At 37.8% G+C, this 20,701-nt stretch overlaps 1 protein-coding gene across 1 annotated transcript in view; it reads right to left on the reverse strand.

Moving 5' to 3' along the window:
* The window catches only part of nbeab (neurobeachin b), a 359,639-nt gene that overhangs the window by 239,085 nt on the left and 99,853 nt on the right, over window positions 1–20,701 (reverse strand). Inside the window, exons 5-8 of the mRNA XM_055196954.2 lie at window positions 18,174–18,295; window positions 13,844–13,970; window positions 9,113–9,232; window positions 8,277–8,423 (exon numbers count right to left, since the gene is read on the reverse strand). Coding sequence (XP_055052929.2) covers window positions 8,277–8,423; window positions 9,113–9,232; window positions 13,844–13,970; window positions 18,174–18,295 — 516 coding nt within the window. The remainder of the gene's footprint in view (window positions 1–8,276; window positions 8,424–9,112; window positions 9,233–13,843; window positions 13,971–18,173; window positions 18,296–20,701) is intronic.

The raw sequence follows: 20,701 nt of genomic DNA on the forward strand, positions 1-20,701 counted from the left end.
CGCAGTCCGCGCCGCCAGAGCCGGAGCCCGCGCAGTTCGCGCCGTCGACCCAGTTCACGCGGCTGATGCCTGTGCACTCCACACGACCACATCTTCGCCCTCGTCCTGCACCCCCTTGGACTGTTTTGTCTTGTTTATCCAGTGGACTCTTGTTTGTCAGATTTTGATTTTGCATTGTTTTTCTAGCACTTGACTTTGTTATTTTACATTTTGATGTGTTCATTGTTTAGTCCTGTCATTTATCTGTCATGTTTTTGGTCTTGTGTGTTCCCTTGGGGACGCCAAGAGAGGGGTACTGTCGGGGTCCGGCCATGGTATCATGTTTAATATTATGTCTTGTCATGATGGCTGGATTCTGACAGTCCCATGTCTAATGTGAAGGCTCATGATCTTGTGCCTTCGGTGTCTCGTCTCATTACCCCGCCCTCTTGTTCTCCCTGTTAATGGTTAATCATTAGTTTATTCCAATCACCTGTTCTCCCCTTGTTATCTTGTTTAGTCTCTGCTATTTAATCCCTTTGTATCCTTGGTCCTGTGCTGGTTCATTTTGTGCTGTTCCCGTGTTTTGTGTGGAAGTCATTCAAATATCTTGTCAAGTTTAGTGTATCTGTTAAGTGTTTCATGTTGTGTACCCCCTCGTGGGTTTTTTGTTTCTTGTCAGTTAATAAAGTGTTTTTGTTCTCCCCGACATCGTTTGCGTTTGGGTTCATTCGACCACAGTTCCTGACAGAATTCAGTTGCGGCTCGTGACTTCTTTTCCAAGAAGGCACGAATGCAAAACTCGTAAAAACACCATTATGTGTGTGGCTCCTCATGTCAAAATATCTGTTCCATGCGTTATGTGAATGCGCATCGCGTGTCATGTCAAAATACAGGCCTGCTACAGACAGTTTATATATGATTAATAATCACATTTTAGTGTGAGTGTCTTGCAAGACGTAAGCGTCTCTTTTAACCTGAACACTTTCCATGCGTATGCAGAAGCCACATATTTTGACATGACACGCAATGCACATAGGTTCCAAAAACATATTTTGACATGAAGAGTCACACACATGACTCATGATTTTCACAAAAGTTTAATGCCTTCCAGAAAATGTTCTTCTTTAAATATATAAACAAATAATATCTCAAATGAAAGAACAGAACCTCTGCCTTAAAAAAAAAACTTTCATCCTACCTTCATTTGTTTTTGTTTTTTTATCCCTTCTCAAATATGGGTAGGTTTCTTCAGAAACACTCAATTTTGAGCAAAAAGCTGAGATAATTCCATTTTTGTGAAGGACTTTTGATAGAGATCAGATTCAGGGCGATCTTTAAAACATACACGGAGTCCCTTCTCTTTCACGTGAGGCGTTACTTCCGGGTTGTATAAGTTGCGGGAGTTCGCCACCTGGTGGATAATTGCGGTACTGCGGAAAGCCGGAAATTCTCGCCATTGGCAGGGAAGCGTTTTCTCTTAATTAACTTGTTATCTCGTCAATGGCGGGGAAAGAGTTAAACAAACAATACAGGAAATACACAAAATTAAAAACAAAACCATTTTCACTAAATGTCTTCTTCAGGCATCAGTCAGTATGACCTTTCTTGGCACGAAACACATCTTGAGCTTTTTTGAGGAGACCGAAGTCCCGAAGTCATTTGATTAGAATTAGAAATTAGCATTTAATTTTATTTAGATTTAAGAGATCCTGCAGCTGCCTGCTTTGGCTCAAGTGAAAGGGGAGTTGACACATCAGCTTATACTTTCATGCTGTTTTTAATACTACATACACATTTCCTGTATTTTCTGATTTTATTCTAATAAAGAGACTGAGAAATATATGATCACTATACAATTGCAAAAACAATAAATCTAGCATGCTGGCCTAAGACTTTTGCACAGTACTGTAAGTGCAAAAATAATTACAGTGTATTTACTAATTATATATACATGTATTGTTGTTTGGTCAAAGCTGCGGACAAGATGAGAAAACCCATATCTGAAAGAAAATCTTATGAGATTGACTGGTAAACAAATGGCATAAATTTATTGACAATAACTTTGGTCAATAACATTTCATTAAGGCTCCGATGATGTAATGCTCGCACTCCATCTTTCCAATAATGAGATTTCCCAAGAGCACCATAACATTTGTCTTTCATGACAACAGGGAGAAAGAAATCTCTCACTGAGATCACTGTGAAAACCAAAATGGCCTAACAGTGTAAATGTTTTTAGCATTTTTCAATTACTACAGTAAATACAGGTAAATCACAACACTTGAGTTCAATCATTTTTAACTGTACAGTATATATTCATTAATTACTTAAAATTAGCATTAAAACCATCCTGAACGTCTATGGGATTAAACAGATTGGTGTGTTTGGAAAGCAGTTTCCTCACAGTGGTGAATCACAGCAGAAATCAGGTCATGTTCAGATCAGTCACATAAATCACAGATGACGGCGAGAGTTTACAGGCTCCTGTTGCCCACTATTGCTGGATGTCTGGCCAGGTACTTTGCTAAAGGGCTAACAGGGTAGAAGGTCCCAAGAGGGCGCACACATTACATTTAACAGACCAAATAATGTTAGTGTATACAGCAGGTGTAAAAATGCACTATTCCAAGAAACATTCAACGGTGCAAAAATGACATGAGCCATGTTTGGGCCATGAGCACAATATTAAGGCCACACGTGGCAGGAATTTTAAAAAGAAAGTGCACATAAAAATGAGTTAACATTAAGTCTGGCTTAATTGCTTTTTATATGCAATGGGTGTTTTGAACAAAGCCCAATAGGAAGCTGAACTTATTTATTTATTTTTATAGAACAGCGTGCAGGGCCTGAGCCTAAGGGGAACTTAAAAATTTGTTATTTTCTCTGTACTTAAACTAGTTATTTGCTAATGTGTTGACTAATATTAATTATTTTATTTTTGTAATCATAATAAAATGTCTTTTCCCCTTCTTGTGTGATGAATGGTACTACTCGCCTAAATGCAATAAATCCGCTCAACAAATCACAGAGCACCATTCCACACATTGTAAACAACAATGGCGGCGCATTGAATACACAAGTAATCCTAGTTTTCCTCATCTACTTTGTACTTCGTGATCAACAAACAAACAAAAACAAAATAGTAACTTTGATGGCATCGATAAACCTGTGGTGTTTTCTGTGGCGGGGAAAAAACGTAAACCATCAAAATCAAATAATTTACGCGAGAGGCACTCGGGCGAAGGAAAAATGTCGGCTGTTGCTCTTTCTTACATGACTGCATCAAGCTTCAGTCATGCTAACACATTGACCCCAGCGGATCTTATGAAAAACTTTCCATTATTTTACTCAAAGTCAACGAAAATCGAGTAGGACCAAAACATTTTACAACTGATCGCTGTCAAAAAAGTTCAGCGATGACGTCCCAAGAATGACAGTGTTCATAATATGACAAAGTAAGTGTTTTGATTAATGCCATTAATGTTTAGTTTTTTAATCAGTGTATACCACTAGTCAACTAAATGCATATAACATGGCAAAGATGAATGCACATTTATATATTGATTCAATAAATTTATAGCATTTTGGAGAAAAAAAAAACTTGTCATAGATTTATTGCATTTTGCGGAAAAAAATAATCAAATTTAGGAAAATCAAATAATGGATTTGAATATAAATGTTATTATAACCTAAAGATGCTATATGAAAATTTGTAACAGAAAATAGTGGTTTTCATCTTGTCACTTTCTTGATATAGAAAACATGTTTTTACCCAAATAAGTCAAAATGAATTTATGCGTTTTGGAACCAAACTCTTTATATCTTTTGTAATCTGTAAAATGTTATTGGTACTCTTTCCACAGTAGTGGCTAGAAGTGATGTCGGAAAGGGGTATTTCCCAATATTTGCTTTTTATCTTCTTATGGGTTTGAGTAAAGCATCAAAATATATGGTGCAAACCTGAAAAAACAAAAAACTTTGTTATTTATTTTACAAAATTATATGGCAAAAGAGCAAACTAATATAGCATTTCAGAAAAACTGGTTTATTCTTATGTAAATAAAAATGCATAGAAATAAAGCATACAGTAACTACAATATTATCAATTATTAATATTTTGTTGGTCATTCTCCTGGGTCTTGACTCTGTAAATGTTGTGCGTGTGTTGTATTTTTCCCACCCTCCTTCAATTTCTGCCAAAGCTGAGCTTCAGTTTACTCTCCAAGCACAACTACACAACATGCATGCAAAATCTTTAAAACATCTTTATTAATTTGTTTTAATACAGTTTTTTTATTTCTTTCACATTGAGGTAACAACCAGTGTTGGGGAAAGTTACTTTTAAAAGTAATGCATTACAATATTAAGTTACTCCCCATAAAAAGTAACTAATTGCGTAGTTTTCTTGGAAAGTAATACTTATGTTACTTTTAAATTACTTTTGCGTTACTTGTTCTTACTTGGCTGATGCTTGATCCCTTTCAGTCTTTGCAGGTGTTTTTTATGAAGTTCTGCATTCAGAAATTGCATATTTCCATCACAAAAATGTCAAACTCTGGCCTGCCATCTCTGACTTAAACTTGCACATTGACTTAAGCGCATATTGTGTGTAATTCTACATCACTACGTTTAGTTTAGTTTAATTCAATAAATTATATTTTTTTTAAATCAAATTAATTAAACTAGTAACTCGCATTACCTTTTATAAAAAAGTAACTCAAATATTAATGTGTACATTTAAAAAGTAATGCGTTAATTTACTCGTTACTTCAGAAAAGTAATATTATTACGTAATGCACGTTACTTGTAATGCGTTGCACCATTATGGCCACAAAACAGAGTGGATCCATCACAATTAAAAACTCATTTAATCCCACTCCTCCATCAATCTGGTCTAAGCCCAGTAGACTTGCACTGTTAAGTGAATCCTGAAGGTTTCCACCCTGTTACTAGATAAGGTGGATTCAACTAATCGGCCTAAAGAGTTGATGGACAGCCTGATCGCTAGCACTCCACAGACTTATACAGACCCTTTCCATCCTTTGAGAGACTCTATTCACGGGTTCATCTGTGGTGGGTAATTGCTTTCCCCCGAAGCAGACGGCTCATTATTTCTGTCAACCTGCCTGTCATGACCGTGTGTGGTGCAGCGGGAATCTGAGGTCTAGAACAGCAATTAATAAGGGAAATGACCGGCCCACGCTCATCAGAGAAACGCCAATGGAGATGTTTCCCAGGTAGTTCAAACGTATGCGGATGAGGTAAAAATAAAGAAATGTTTTCAAGATCCGTTTGTCCTTGCCGACTACACAGACTTTCATTAAATCAAAGCCGTAATGGAGATAAGACGACTGAAATGGTGATGGAATTTGAAATTAAATTACAAACAGCTCATCGTTCAAACATAATCCGCTCTACATCATCTTCACAACCTATTTTTAAGACAAACGTGTTATCTGTTAAATGCATTTGATGCATTGTTGAAGATAAGAAGTTGATTTATCTTTGGTGTTTCTCCCAAAAGATTTAAAAGACTTTGCACAAACTCCTGTAAGCACCAATTACTTATATGACAGAACTTTAATCTTTAATAAGGACATAGCCTTGAAACTTGTAGCAACTTGTCCTGTTTACCCCATGGATGCAATTAAATCCTAAATCACTTCAGAAGCACCTTGAGAATTAGCGGCAAAAGGTTGAGACGTGAAAGGGAACTGAGGATATAAACTGTTAGTAGGCTACTATATAGACTTAGAACTAAATTGACTTCAGGAATTAAAGATTTCATTAGGAACCAAAACTAAGAATATGCACATTTGTCAGTGTAGAATCAATAATGCATAACAATAAGAAGTACAAAGGTTGCGAATGGTGTAGGTTCACCTGAGAAGCTTTGATGATTAGTGATAGGTCACTGATTTTGCCAAATAATACATGTTTGCTTGTCCTCAAACCACATTTAAGTATAACCTCAAGACTTACCCTAGCAATAACCCCAAAATAATTTTTTTCTCACTACAAGGACCCCATTTTACAGAGCCCCTAAGGTCACATTGGAGTAAAAAAAGTTTAGTTTGTGCTCACGTGAAACTTTTATGTGCTCACGCGAAACCTTCATGTGCAGAAATATTTTTTTTGTTTCTTCGCGTGCTGATGTGAAATTATTGCCTGCGCACGTGAATCTATCGCGTGCTCACGTGAAACTATCGTGTGCGCACATGAAAGCGAAAGTTTAGATAGATTAGATAAGGGATGAGCAACTGGCGGCCCGAGGGCCGCATACGGCCCGGGGTAAATTTTAATTCGGCCCTCTGGACCATATTATACTTAATCAAATACTTTTAAAAAGATGATTTTTGTATTAGGACGTAAATAATCCCAACCAGCAGGGGGCGCTAGGTCCCGCGGATCGTCACAGTAAGCATAAGTCCCGTGTTTGGGCTTATGTGAAGAAGAGGTCTTCATGGGTCCGAAAACCCGGAGGGCCAACCCGAGACCCGATCAGGTTCGAGTCTAAAAGTTTCACGCATGCCGGGTCGGGAACAATAATCGGGTCTCGGGTTATTTAAAATGAATGTGTTTTTGCCGAAAAGACCCAAGAAGCCCTTAACGCATGTGTGTGTCAATGTCCTTTTCAAACCTCTCCTCTGTTTGCCAAGAGCACTTGCGACATTGTGTGGCTGGCGATAGGTTATTTTCGTTGAGACAGACATGTCAGATCATTTTAGATCAGCTTGCCAAATTTGTTGCGAGCCCACCGGGGCTACAGACTGGGTTAAAAACAATGCTACTGGTTCAGGTGACAGGTCGTACTCGGGCCAGAATTGCTCTCAGATTTGAAAGGTAAAATACATTGTTATTAACATTTTTTATATATATATTTTGTTTTGAATTTATGTTTTATTTATTTCAAGCAATGCAGTTAACCTAAATGCTTGTCCACTGAAAATAAAGTTATGATTTAGAATTAGCATTATTGCTAAGTTTTATAGTTAAAATCTTTAAAGACAGGTTAATTGTATATTGTGGTTTCTTAATAAAGGAAATTAAGAATGATGTAAATTGTTTGTGTGGTTCTGGCCCCCTTGGTATAAAGGAGAAAAATTATCAAAGTTGCCCATCCCTGGATTAGATAGATAGTTTCACTTGGCACGCAAAACTAAACTTTATTTAATTTTTGCTCCATGCCCCCTTAGGGGCTCAGTACCATTTTGCCCACAACAATATATAAAGGCCCCCACCCACAATTTCTACCACAAAAAATATGCTAGAGCTTGGCATAACTAGACAGATGTATTTTTTGTTACAAAAATAACAATAAGAAATACAGTGTCTTGATTATTGGTTGTTTTGACTTTTTTAATGCTTGTTTAATCTTATTTTTAATAATGTTAAAGCCCCCCAACCTAGAAAATGCACTTTTAAATGTGTTTCTAGCAGAAAATCAGTCGCCAGTGTGTGTGCAGAAACAACCTGTTATTATATCCATTTATTCTTTTTTGTGTAATCTCCTAAACCGCAACAGTCACACAAAACAGGCCGATCAATGTGATGTCATAACCGCTCACAGACTCCACCTTATTAGCTCGTAGTTCAGCCTTCTGCCAGAGACACATGTTTTAATGTAGTCCAAAGCACATGTGTAAGCGCTGTACCCCCAACTTTGCATACGGGAGGGGAACAGAAACTTTCTTTGCATTTAAAGAGACACACACAAAAACAGCACGTTTTTCATTGCAGCCACAAATGGCCATGTTCAACATCGTATAATGAAAGATCTTTTGAGCTGAAACTTTACAGACATATTCTTAGGATACCAGAGACTACTTTTATATTCACTCTGAAAACAAATGGTGCTAAAAGTGGTTCTTGGCTCGTAATCATAGAGAAACCATTTTAAGTGCCATATAGCACTGTGTATCCCATAAGGTGCTATGTAGAACCATATGTGGTGCTATATGACCTTCGAATGGTTCTTCATAGGTGCTACATAGCGCTAAAAATGGTTCCCCCTATGATTACGATCCAAGAACCACTTTTAGTGCGATTTAGCACCGTTTGTTTTTAAAGTGGAGGTAAGTGGCCCTTTAATAAAGTAAATGTAAACTGCTACAACAATTCACTTAAAAAGGGCTGCACCAGGTAAGGGGTTAAGGTAGCTCAAGCATGCATTTTAGTCTGGTACTAGGATAAGCCCCGTCCAGGAAACTGCCCCATAAATGAATAAATTCTCTTGGAGATCAAGGGTGCCAATGCAACGGTGTGGAACGTACTTTGGCAAACCTGATGCGTACCTTGTATCCGGGCCCTAGCTGATGGATGGCGAATATCTGTGCTGGGTTTAACGCTTCACTGAACACATAGATGGCTCCGAGCTGTCCGCAGAACACCCGGTTGGCGTCCGCCGTCTCGGATGAGCCCAGGAAACATTTGTCATAGCTCTGTGATAAGCACATGAAGGGAACAGCTTGGAGTTCTTAGCAGAAATCGTTCGGAAATGGATTGCAATGAAAGGTGATTAGAATGAAAATATAGAGGATATTGGTGCAGACGAGGTAATAATAATAATAATAATATGTCTTGAGTGCTGGTTGCTTGATGCTGAGGGAATACAGGTTTACAGTGCACCATTATAAACATGTTATTCTGAAACCTACTTATTAGTCTAATCAAACTCAACACCCATGAGATCTGAGGTTAAACACTGCTGGTCCAACCTTTTCATTATCTGACTACAGTGACTTTGCTATTAGTGGAGTACTGCACTACATAAGCAGTCAAATCATCTAATTTAATCAATCCCTGTGATTAAATCATCTCTATTTTTACTGAAATGTAGTCTTTAAGCTCAACTAGTACAGCACAGATGTTGTGGGTTTGCATAATGATAAAGAAATGTATAGCTTGAATGCACTGTAAGTCGCCTTGAGCATTTGCAAAATGCATAAATACAAGGAGGTTGGAAATGTCATTGTTTTTCCGCTGTATCGTTTTGCATCAAGCCATTAAGCCGGATCTCATTTACACTACACTGCTGAATACATCACGGATATCGCACGTGTATAAAGAGACGTCATGTTGATGATTAAATTCAGAGTCATAATTCACAGCTACAGATAAATGGTCTTACGTCATTGGTGTTGACATGCCAAGCCATGTCACCGTAAGAGACGAGCTGTCCATTGACGTAACAGCGTATCTCGCTGTTCCTCCAGCGGTTGTAGATGTGGACGATGCTGATCATGTACCACTGGAAAAGAGAAAGAAAATCTTTCCTGATGTTTATATGGTTAAGGGTGGATTCACAACATGTAGATGGGTCACATGTCTGATTTGACATCAGAGGGCTTATTAATTAATTAAAGATTTCATTAAAAAGCAAACATTTATAACATAATGTAAGAATGTAAGAAATAAGTACAGAATAGCTAAATAAATAAAAAAGAAAGTAGAAATCATCTTTTGCTGGGCTGTGTGTCCAATAAAACAAATCTTTGCCACATTATGTACACTCACCTAAAGGATTATTAGGAACACCTGTTCAATTTCTCATTAATGCAATAATCTAATCAACCAATCACATGGCAGTTGCTTCAATGCATTTAGGGGTGTGGTCCTGGACAAGACAATCTCCTGAACTCCAAACTGAATGTCAGAATGAGAAAGAAAGGTGATTTAAGTAATTTTGAGCGCGGCATGGTTGTTGGTCGGTCTGAGTATGTCACAGTCTGCTCAGTTACTGGGATTTTCACGCACAACCATTTCTAGGGTTTACAAAGAATGATGTGAAAAGGGAAAAACATCCAGTATGCAGCAGTCCTGTGGGTGAAAATGCCTTGTTGGTCAGAGGACAATGGGCTGACTGATTCAAGCTGATAGAAGAGCAACTTTAACTAAAATAACCACTCGTTACAACCAAGGTATGCAGCAAAGCATTTGAGAAGCCACAACACGCACAACCTTGAGGCGGATGGGCTACAACAGCAGAAGACCCCACCGGGTACCACTCATCTCCACTACAAATAGAAAAAAGAGGCTACAATTTGCACAAGCACATCAAAATTGAACAGTTGAAGACTGAAAAAATGTTGCCTGGTCTGATGAGTCTCGATTTCATTCATTCAGATGGTAGAGTCAGAATTTGGCGTAAACAGAATGAGAACATGAATCCATCATGCCTTGTTACCACTGTGTAGGCTGGTGGTGTTGGTGTAATGGTGTGGGGGCACACTTTAGGCTCCTTAGTGGCATTTGGGCATCGTTTAAATGCCACGGCCTACCTGAGCATTGTTTCTGACCATGCCCATTCCTTTATGACCACCATGTATCCATCCTCTATGGCTACTTCCAGCAGGATAATGCACCATGTCACAAAGCTCGAATCATTTCAACTTTCGAACATGACAATGAGTTCACTTTACTAAAATGGCCCCCACAGTCGCTAAATCTCAACCCAATAGAGCATCAATGCCACGTATAATTATAAGGCAGTTTTGAAGGGGAAAGGGGGTCAAACACAGTTTTAGTATGGTGTTCCTAATAATCCTTTAGGTGAGTGTATGTGTCTTGGTATAAGCTACTCATGTCACCTATTAGACAAATCCTGGCATGGATTGGTTCCCTTAAAAATCATTCATTTACAGAAAGAAACAAAACCGCTATTGACACTAATTCTTTTCATTATTGATTATCCAAACATTTTCATTTAATGACAAAAAGTAGTGAAAATAAAAATAAGTCTAATTTTACTTTATTATTCTTAATTTTTGACACTTGTGCACAATTTTTCCCTTAAATAACAACCAATGAATCAGTAGAAGCAACAGAATCACCACAAAACCCTTTTCATAGACAGCAGACAGAAGGTCTAATGCAGCAGAATTTGCATTTGGATATAAATAATACATCAGGTTTTGAGTGAGAAAAGAAAAGCGAGAGAGAGAGATGATAGGAAATGAGGAACTAAAGACAGGTTTATTTAGCAGGAGACATGTGTGCCTGTGTTTAATTAAAGCACTGTACTTTAACATACGGTACAGTACTGTACCACAGAGCTGATTTTATCATCTTTATTCCCTTTTATACAAGCTCATTTTAAGGCAACATGCTTGGCATTCCCTGAAAAACAGCAGCTAATTAAATATAACATGGACAATAATTCTGCTTCATTCTAAAGAATGTCAATTGAAAAATAAATCAATGCAACATCTTTGCAACGTGGTAATAAAGCTGTTACACAGCCTGCTGTGTTCTGTATTAAGTCATAAGTCAGAATGATCAAGCCTTTTATTAGGATAGAGCAAGAAAGGAGAAAAATCCCTGTACGATTACAACGCTGGAGGGCGGAAGATTATTTAATGTGTATGGTATAGAAATATCCGATGAATTCACTGGTGAACAAATGCTATCAAAGTGAATATCATTAAGCATCACCACTATCTACACTATACTACACCAGACCATTATTTCTAAAGGAGAAATTTTTTTTTTTTCCAGATTCTGACCTTTAAACACCACATTCAAGTTTTTAGCAAGTGCCCATCACATGTAGTGTAAAGTGCTACAAGCGTGCCGCACAAGCCCTGAAAAGTGAAGCCAAAACGTCTCGATTGCCCCCCAGTGACTGGTCCCAGTACAGGTCATAAAGGCCACCTCCCCATGTTATTCAATGGGACTTGAGACCAACTAAAAAAATTAATTACACTTCAATTATCTTTTTTCCGAACCTGGTTTCTGTCATTACTGTAGTTTTTATCACGCTAATGTAAATTCAAATGTTTGTTTTTAAAATAAGTTTGTGTTTAGTTAGTTATTTAATGATATAAAAACGGTGGTGTCACTTCATGATTGACAGCTGTGATATCGTGTGATATGCGCATTCTGCGAGAGCGAGGGCGGGGTCTTGATTTTGCAGCTTTACTTCCTGCTCACTACTGAGCAGGACTGGTCCCAAAATCGCTACTGCGCAGACTCAAGACCCACGATGTCTGCGCCATATCGGCAGTCTATGGCTAAAACAATCACAAATGTAACCCATATGGGGCATTTTTTTGAAATCTGAAAGCTGAATAAATAAGCTTTTCCTTGATGTATGTTTTGTTAGGATCGGACAACATTTGGCCGAGATCCAACTATTTAAATATCTGGAATATAAAAAATTTTAATATTAAGAAAATTGCCTTTAAAGTTGTCCAAATGAAGTCCTTAGCAACACATCGACCATTATGGGTCAAAATGGTCGATGTGTTGCTAAGGACTTCATTTGGACAACTTTAAAGGCAATTTTCTTAATATTTAAAATTTTTTATATTCCAGGTATTTAAATAGTTGGATCTCTGCAAAAAATGATTTTCAAGAAAAAAAATCCCAGTATTTTTGTCTGGTCCTCAGCAAAAATATCCAAAAATTCTTAAATTAAGATGCTTTTTCTTGATGAGCAAAACGACCAAAAGAAAATAAGTCTAGATTTTAGACCAAAAATATCAAATTTAATTTATTTTGTGCATAAAACAAGCAAAAAAATCTACCAATGGGGTAAGCAAAATTTTCTTGAATTTTTCCTGAATTTAGTGTTTAAGAAAAATTTTCAAGATTTTTTTGTTTACCGCATTGGCAGATTTTCTTACCTGTTCTATGCACAAAATTACCGAGCCCCTAAGGTGACATTGGAGTAAAAAAAATCTAAAGTTTAGTTTCATGTGCTCACGTGAAACTTTCATGTGCTCACTTGAAACTTTCATTTGCTCACGCAAAACCTTCATGTGCAGAATTTTTTTTAAGATTAATTTCGCGTGCTCACGTGAAACTATCGCGCTCGCGTGAAACTTTCGCTTTCACGTGCGCGCGAGATAGCTTCACGTGAGCACACGATAGCTTTGTGTGAGCACGCGAAACCAAAAAATTCTGAATATGAAGGTTTTGCGTGAGCACATGAAAGTTTCACGTGAGCACATGAAACTAAACTTTTTTAATTTTTGCTCCATGTCCCCTTAGGGGCTCCGTAAAAAATCACTTAAATTTGATATTTTTGGTCTAAAAACTAGAGTTATTTCCTTGGATCTTTTGCTCATCAAAAAAAAGCATCTTAATTTAAGAATTTTTAGATATTTTACTGAAAATAAGACAAAAATACTAAGATTTTTTTCTTGAAAATCATTTTTTGCAGTGTACAGTGTATTTTTGGCTATTGCTACAAATATACTCATGCAACTTATGACTGATTTTGTGGTCCACAGTCACAAATTATAATTGACTTGTGTAAACTATATTGTATTTGAATAGCATTTACTTTATCATTTTAACAGTTGCACACAATGAGAACTCACCTCCAGACTGTGGGCTTAAATGAAGAAACACAACAGAGTCAAGCATGCATGAACAACACAAAGCCTGAATGTGAAGTGTAAGATTTGATTTTGGATCATACTTTTTATGTGTCAGAAAACAACCATGTCTTTTGCGAGCCCTTTCACCTACTCAAAAGAGAAAGTTAACATTTTTCAAGATTTCCCTAGCTACATGAACATATTGGGTAGAAACAAGAAAATCACTTTTGAGACGGATGTCTCAAAAGTAGCTATGCAGTGAATTCAAAGAGATTTTTCTTTGATTTAAAAAAAAACTGGTGCCAGTTATCTCATGTCTTTAAGTTTAGCAACAGTTTGTAAACAGAAGTTTTAGCCCAGTTAACTGGATCACAGATCCCAACGGACAGCGTTGAGATTTCACTGAAGATCACAGCCAGAAATTCAGAAGTGCATCCACTCAAATATTACTCTTCACAAGGGAATCAGTAGATTACTAGAGAGAGATCGGGATCAAGAGAGAGAGAAGCTGAGCTGAAAATGAAATCACACGGTACCTTTCGGGGCTGGAAGTCGTACTTCACACAGTGTTGAAAGCCCTTTCCTTTGGACTTCAGGGATGTCACAATCAAGCAGCTTCCCACAAAATGTGCAGAGTATCCGATACCTTTGCTTGTCCGGAAACTGAAAATAAACAATAAATAAACTTTACACCACACTGAGCACCATAATACAAAGTGACATACTGCGAGTGATCCTGTAGCTGGAAAAGAATTGTGCTAGCAGCACAGAGGTCAAAGGTTTCATTCCTTAGTTATTTTAGAAAATGTCTTAGATCTTTCTATAAAATATAAAGATATGGGTTCCACCTCCTTCAAGTCCAAAAATGTGCATCCATCCTTCACAAAAGTAATCCAACCGACTCCAGGGGGATAAACAAAGGCCTTATGAGCATAATCTGTGCAGTTTTATCGTAGAAATATCCATATTTAAAACGTTATTAATGAAAATAACTAGCCTCTCGGTAACGTTGCCATCTTAGTCGCATCCGCATTCAGTTGAGAGTGTTTGCACTTTGCGGAGGGTTCTTTGCTGCTGTTCTGTGCATCAGCCCTCCGCATATGTCATACGTCACTAAGAAAAGTGCATACACTACGCTAAAACTTTCTCTTGAATGCGGACGCAACTAAGATGGCAGTGCTACCGGAGACGCGACTAAGGTGGCGCCTTCGTTTATCCCCCTAGAGCCTTTGGATTACTTGAAGGATGGATGCACATTTTTTGGACTTGAAGGAGGTGGACTCCATATCTTTATATTTTATAAACTGAAATATCTAAGACATTTTCTAAAATAATTGAAATTGTGTTGGTCTGAAAAATGATGGACAAATGCATCTCGGACGGCTTGAGGGTTTAATATAATTTTTGTCGGAACTATTCCTTTAAATAAAATTATAATGTTTAGTACCATATGTTTAGTCAAGCTACAGTCTATCATCTGATTCACGATTTTACATTTCCTTTGACGTGTAAGTGTGTAGTAGTACATGTTAACGATATGCAAAAGGTACAAATCCCAAAGTAAACGATGACGGGAGTTATCTTCTCCAATTTAAATCTCTTTCTTGGACTACAACAAACACACGGATTGTAGGCAACAGTTTACTTCCTGGACCTGTTGAGGTGGACAGGATGATCATTATCATAATTCCCCCGCTTTGGCACACAGCCTGTAAGTTAAAGGCAGGATAGGCAGGAATTATCTAAAAAACTTTAAACTGTCTTTATATACCAATACATAAGTAAAATTTAAGTACTCTGAAAAAGAGAGTATAAAAATCGAGTGTCTGTAGACCTCTCACGACTGTTTTAAACACAGCTAATTTTTCCATTCACTCCACCCCCTCCTTTCTGGGTTTTTTCTAAAGCCACGCCCCAAAAAAACATGAACGCGCGACGCTGACCGGCTCTGCTGGGAGAAGCATTTACCTCAGACGAGCAGAGAGGAAGGAGCGCGGTGCATGTAGTAACATCATGTCACAATCACATGTAATAATACACCTAACTTTATCACTATGAATATAAACAAATAGGATGGCTTTTAGTACTCACTTTTAAGCTAGCATATCCATACTGGTAAAGTTTAATATACAGTATATTTTGTTTGATTCGGTAACAAACGAGCTAGTTATATTTATAAGACAAAGCTAAAAACAGATTGCATTGATACAAGTTTTTTTATTACCATCAGTTACACTGTGATGAAGGTGAATTTCGTGGAAGATTTATTACATATACGGTGTTTTGCATGTGAAAGTTTCCGTGATGAAAGCATTGTTGACTCTGATGAGAACTACACTCCGGAGACAATACCGCTGCCGCATCGTCGACTCGAGGTAAAGCCATGCGATATTTACTCTCATTTGATTTCTTTGTTTTTTCCTTTTTTGCCTTGTTTGCCTTCACTGACTGCATATGCAGGTACTGTGAGTTCTGAATGCTCTTTCTCTGCCGTACTTTTGCTCTTCCTAGAGTGTCTCGTGCATTTTCAAATCAATCGGGTGTGCGCATGTGTGGGCAGATCCTGTAGCAACAGGGGTGGTGTCATGGTCGAGAGAGAGAGTGATAGTCGCGCAAGCCAATCATTTGTTTCATCCCGAATGAAAATAATTAGCTGTGTTTAAAACAGTCGTGAGAGTTCTACAGACACTCAAGTTTTAGGGTGCGTCTCATTTCTCTGTCTTAGCCCTTACCCCTACATCTCGGTTTTGCGCGTTCATGTGAGGCGAAGTGGCGTCTTAATTCTCCGTTTGATCGAGGGCTAGGGCCAAGGCGTAGGGATACACAGCCCTTTAAACGAAGTGTGATAAGGACCACACTTGAAAGAGAGGGGGAAACGTAGCCGTAGGAATTTCTTCTTTGTTTATGTCAATGCTTGTCTGTTTACGTAGTAGCCAGTTAGCATCAAGGGAAGGTGACGCAAACGGTAATCGAGTGGTGTCTCATTTTTTAGACGAATGATCTGTCTTACCCCGGTAAGACAGAGAAATGAGATTGGTCATTATACTCTCTTTTTCAGAGTACTTACATTTTAATTATGTATTGGTATATAAAGACAGTTTAAACAAATTTGTAAAAAAGTTTTTTTAGATAATTCCTGCCTATCCTGCCTTAAACTCCTGTCAGCATTGCATTGTGAGTGAATCTTTCAAACATGGTAAGGAGCGTCACATTTCCAGCTGACGTCAGAGGTATTCAGGCCAATCACAATGTACAGATTAGCTGGCCAATCAGGGGCACAGAGCTTTCAAATCTACGAGTTTTGTACAAAATCAATGCGTTTGAGGAAGGCAGGATATCTGGAGCTACAAAAATGTACGGTACGTGGAAAATAATGTGTTTTTAACCAAAATGTTGTTTTTAGCAATGAAATAGGTGCACTTTAACAAAAAGCCAAAAAAACATTTTGTATCCCTGTTTCCCACATTATGAGCTATTACAGTACAGAAAATGAAGCTACAGTACTACAGACAGCTCCTGTGTGTTTTCTAGAAGAGTGCATATAAGTGCAAGTAATGGTTCTCAGTGTGAATCAATACTGTTTTACTTTGTGAACATCTCATTTTATTCACACACGCACACACACACACTGAACTCTGAGTTTATCTGAGCAATCCTGCGTTTGGCAACTGTACAGATCTGGCATGCGAACAGAAACCGGGACACTGCTCGCTTTTAAAACCAGAACTGGATGCAGAGTTTATCATCACTGTAAGCCAGAATGATTACTGTGGCGGCCTTTAACAACACTGTTTTGTAACCTTCACACAGACCCTGGGGTGGATTCACAATGATGGAGGCACCTAATGCGTAATGGATGAATTTGCATAGTCTGAACCCGTGACAAAAGGTGAAAAACTCTTTCCACACCAAAAGATTTGGCAGCGAGGAATACATTTTTCATAGCAGTGATCCATGACATACAGTATGACTTTAAATTGACTAAGGTTAGACCGGCTTACACCAGTATGAATTTATTCTGGTTAGTGTTGGTTTGATGCTAGTTTACTGTAGCTGGTGGTCTAGTATGATCTTTTTGATAAATCATGTTCTTTTTAATAAGACTTCTGACTATGGGATGTTAAGCTAGTTATAGTAGCACACCAGCAACCCATGCTGTGGACAAGCAGACATGTTGAAAATCTTTAATTCCTGTGTTTTTCTAAAAAGGCTCTATACTTCCGCAATTTCCTCTTTTTCTCTTAACTCACTCCCCCACTTTCTCTCTCTCTCTCTCCCTTGAGAAACATCTTCACTCACTCCTGAAACTTCAGCCAATAAACACACTTCTCCTCTATTGATCTGAGCTCTAATGACCCACAAGTCTCTACATACAAACGTCTATTTGCCTGCCCGACATTAAAAGCCCAAATTAATTCCTGTTTCCACCCCAGTGTCCCTCTGCAGAGATTTGTGTGATTCAAGCGCATACCAGCCTGGATCCGAACACCAGGTTGAATCGGAAGAATCTGACCTAATTCCCTTTTATGCGAGTATAATCCACCATGGCATCAGAAAACAAAAGCTTCTAATAAAGCTCATTATATAAGTGGGTGAAAAACTAAAAGATAAAACAAAAGGCACTTATGTGATTTACTTACAGATACTGTACAGCTGTTAAAGGTCATCAGTCTTTCTGTCTGTCTGTTCTATCTATTTATTCTGTATATCTGCATCCACTCAAATGTTACCCTTCACAAAGCAATCAGTAGAGTACTAAAGAGAGATCGAGATTGAAAAAAGAAAGATAAAGAAAGAGAGAGAGAAGCTTTCAGGGCTGGTGTTGAAAGCCCTTTTTTTGGACCTCTAAGTGTATGCTGTACTCACCAGTAAAGGTAGGGTTTGTCTTTGTCCACATTGATGTTGTTGAGAGGATCCATGCGGAACCAGGTGTTGAGAGTAAAGCCGTTCTGATAAGGCCATTTTGCAATAGGAGGCAACGCAATTGCCTGTCACAAAACAGAGGACAGTATAAATTTAGGCCATCTCCTTTCATTTCCAGTAACATACAAGAGCATTTGTTTAAAGCAGGGGTTGGCTGCAGTACAAGCCATAAACCCCACCCTCTCCATTCAAACGAATGGGACTCTGCTCTAAATAAATAAGTTATTTACACTTCCAATAAAAGTTTCCGAAAAATATTTTTGGTCCTTTCAAGTAGTTGTTATCATGCTGATATATGTTCAAGTTTTCGGGGGCGTGTAAAAAGAAACGGGGCGTGTCGTTATGTTTGGCGTGGTAGAATTGGTTATGCGAGCATTTGGGCGGAAGTTTGATACCGTGGCTCCGCCTCTGGCTCCACGTACGATTTCTTCTGCGCATTCCTTGGCTTTAAACTGACGTTCTTACGTAACGTAGCGGCGACCATAGTCGGACATTTTTGGCTTCAATTCATTACAATGGAGGGAGACGACGTTGCGTCCTCCATCTTTTTTTACAGTCTATGGCTAACATGCAGGAGCCTAAGTAAGTAAGTTAATTCCACTGAGAAATTTAAACAATTCTATCTCAGTTTATCTCTAGCTATTTCATTCCATATATTCCATTCCATCTCAATCTATCTCAATCTCTATCTATCTATCTCAATCTCTATCTATCTATCTATCTATCTATCTATCTCAATCTCTATCTATCTATCTATCTATCTATCTATCTATCTATCTATCTATCTATCTATCTATCTATCTATCTATCTATCTATCTATCTATCTATCTATCTATCTATCTATCTATCTATCTATCTATCTATCTCTCAATCTCTAATTATCTATCTCAATCTCTAACTATCTATCTCAATCTCTATCTATCTATCTCAATCTCCATCCATCCATCCATCTGTCTGTCTAAATCAGAATTTTCATCAGTAAGGGGATTTCAGAAGAAAGAAATCAGAACATTTAAGTATACAAGTTGAATCATAAAAAATATAGTGCAATGACACAGGGAATAAGTATTGAACACATGAAGAGACCAAGGTGCAAAATGGCATAGAAAGCCAGAAGATCACCTGAAATCTGTCAGTATTGAGAGAGAAACCCTATCAGTACTAATTGATATCAGCTGCTTTAATCCTAATTGATGGTATATAAAGGCTTCTCATTACTCAGGAGGCACACAGGAAAGACTTCATGATGGGTAAAAGCAAAGAACTCTCTCAAGATCTTCGTAATCTTATAGTTGAAAAGCATTTTGATGGGAATGTTTATAGGCGCATTTCCAGAATGCTGAATGATGTCATTTCACTTTATTTATTATGACTCAACTTGTATACTTAAATGTTCTGATTTCTTTGTATGAATTCAATATTTGGCTTGATGGCTACATCTGTTGGAAATGTTGTGTCAATAGCCCACTTAGAAATCCCCTTACCAGACCTGCCAACCTTGGAATTTTTTTTGAGTAGCAAGCGTGAGGTCAGGCACATTTGCTGATCAGTAGTGATTGAGTTCACATGCTTACTTATGACTTATTACTACAACTTATTACTAAGCAAATTGTTCCCACTCACCACCATATCTAGTCTTTCAACATACAAGTAGACTATGAAGAAATCATTTAATGAAAAGGCAACCTCCAAAAATATGCTTATGGCTTATGTCTTAAATACATGGGACATTATAAATAACAGAGAATCAACAAATAGCATGCTATGTCCTTGCTTTATATTCCAGCAGGCACGTTGACATGAACCTCTAATGGGGCACAGCAGGCCTACCACTACTTTTTCTTTAACATACCTAACATGAACAGTATTACTATGTTTTAATGCATAAATGCCATGTTAGCAAATGTGCATTCTACAGTACTGATGATAATGAGTCTTTTACACAAATTTACAATAACATTACTTAGCTGCTACTACAATAAAAAACATATGTGGATGATCCTTTTGTGTATTTTATCAGCATAGTGTTTAAACCTGCTGAAAAAACAGCATAAACCAGCATGATTCCCATGCTGGTTTAGCTGGTGGACACCAGCATACAGCACCAAAACACAACATGGTCTTGGTGGTGCTGGTATGCTGATGATGACCACCAGCTAAACCAGCACCAAATCATCATGAGAATTAAGCTGGTCTATGCTGGTCACCACTTTTTTTTCAGCAGTGATGCCAACTGTTTATGTAGTGTCCTAAAGTAGATCTAGTGAACTAAACAGTAATGTCATATCTGACAATACAGAACAGTACACAAACATTGATTTTCTCAGCAATAAAGCAAACCTCTATACTTGGTTTTGACTGGCTGAGCATATAGTTCGTTTTACCTCCCTCATCATCTATACTTTCTGCTTCTATTTCCCTGCTCTGCACAAAAAAATCTGATGTACATCGACAGGAGCCAGTAACAATC

This window comes from Misgurnus anguillicaudatus, chromosome 24 (genome assembly GCF_027580225.2).
Source record: "Misgurnus anguillicaudatus chromosome 24, ASM2758022v2, whole genome shotgun sequence".
In the NCBI taxonomy this organism is placed as follows: domain Eukaryota; kingdom Metazoa; phylum Chordata; class Actinopteri; order Cypriniformes; family Cobitidae; genus Misgurnus; species Misgurnus anguillicaudatus.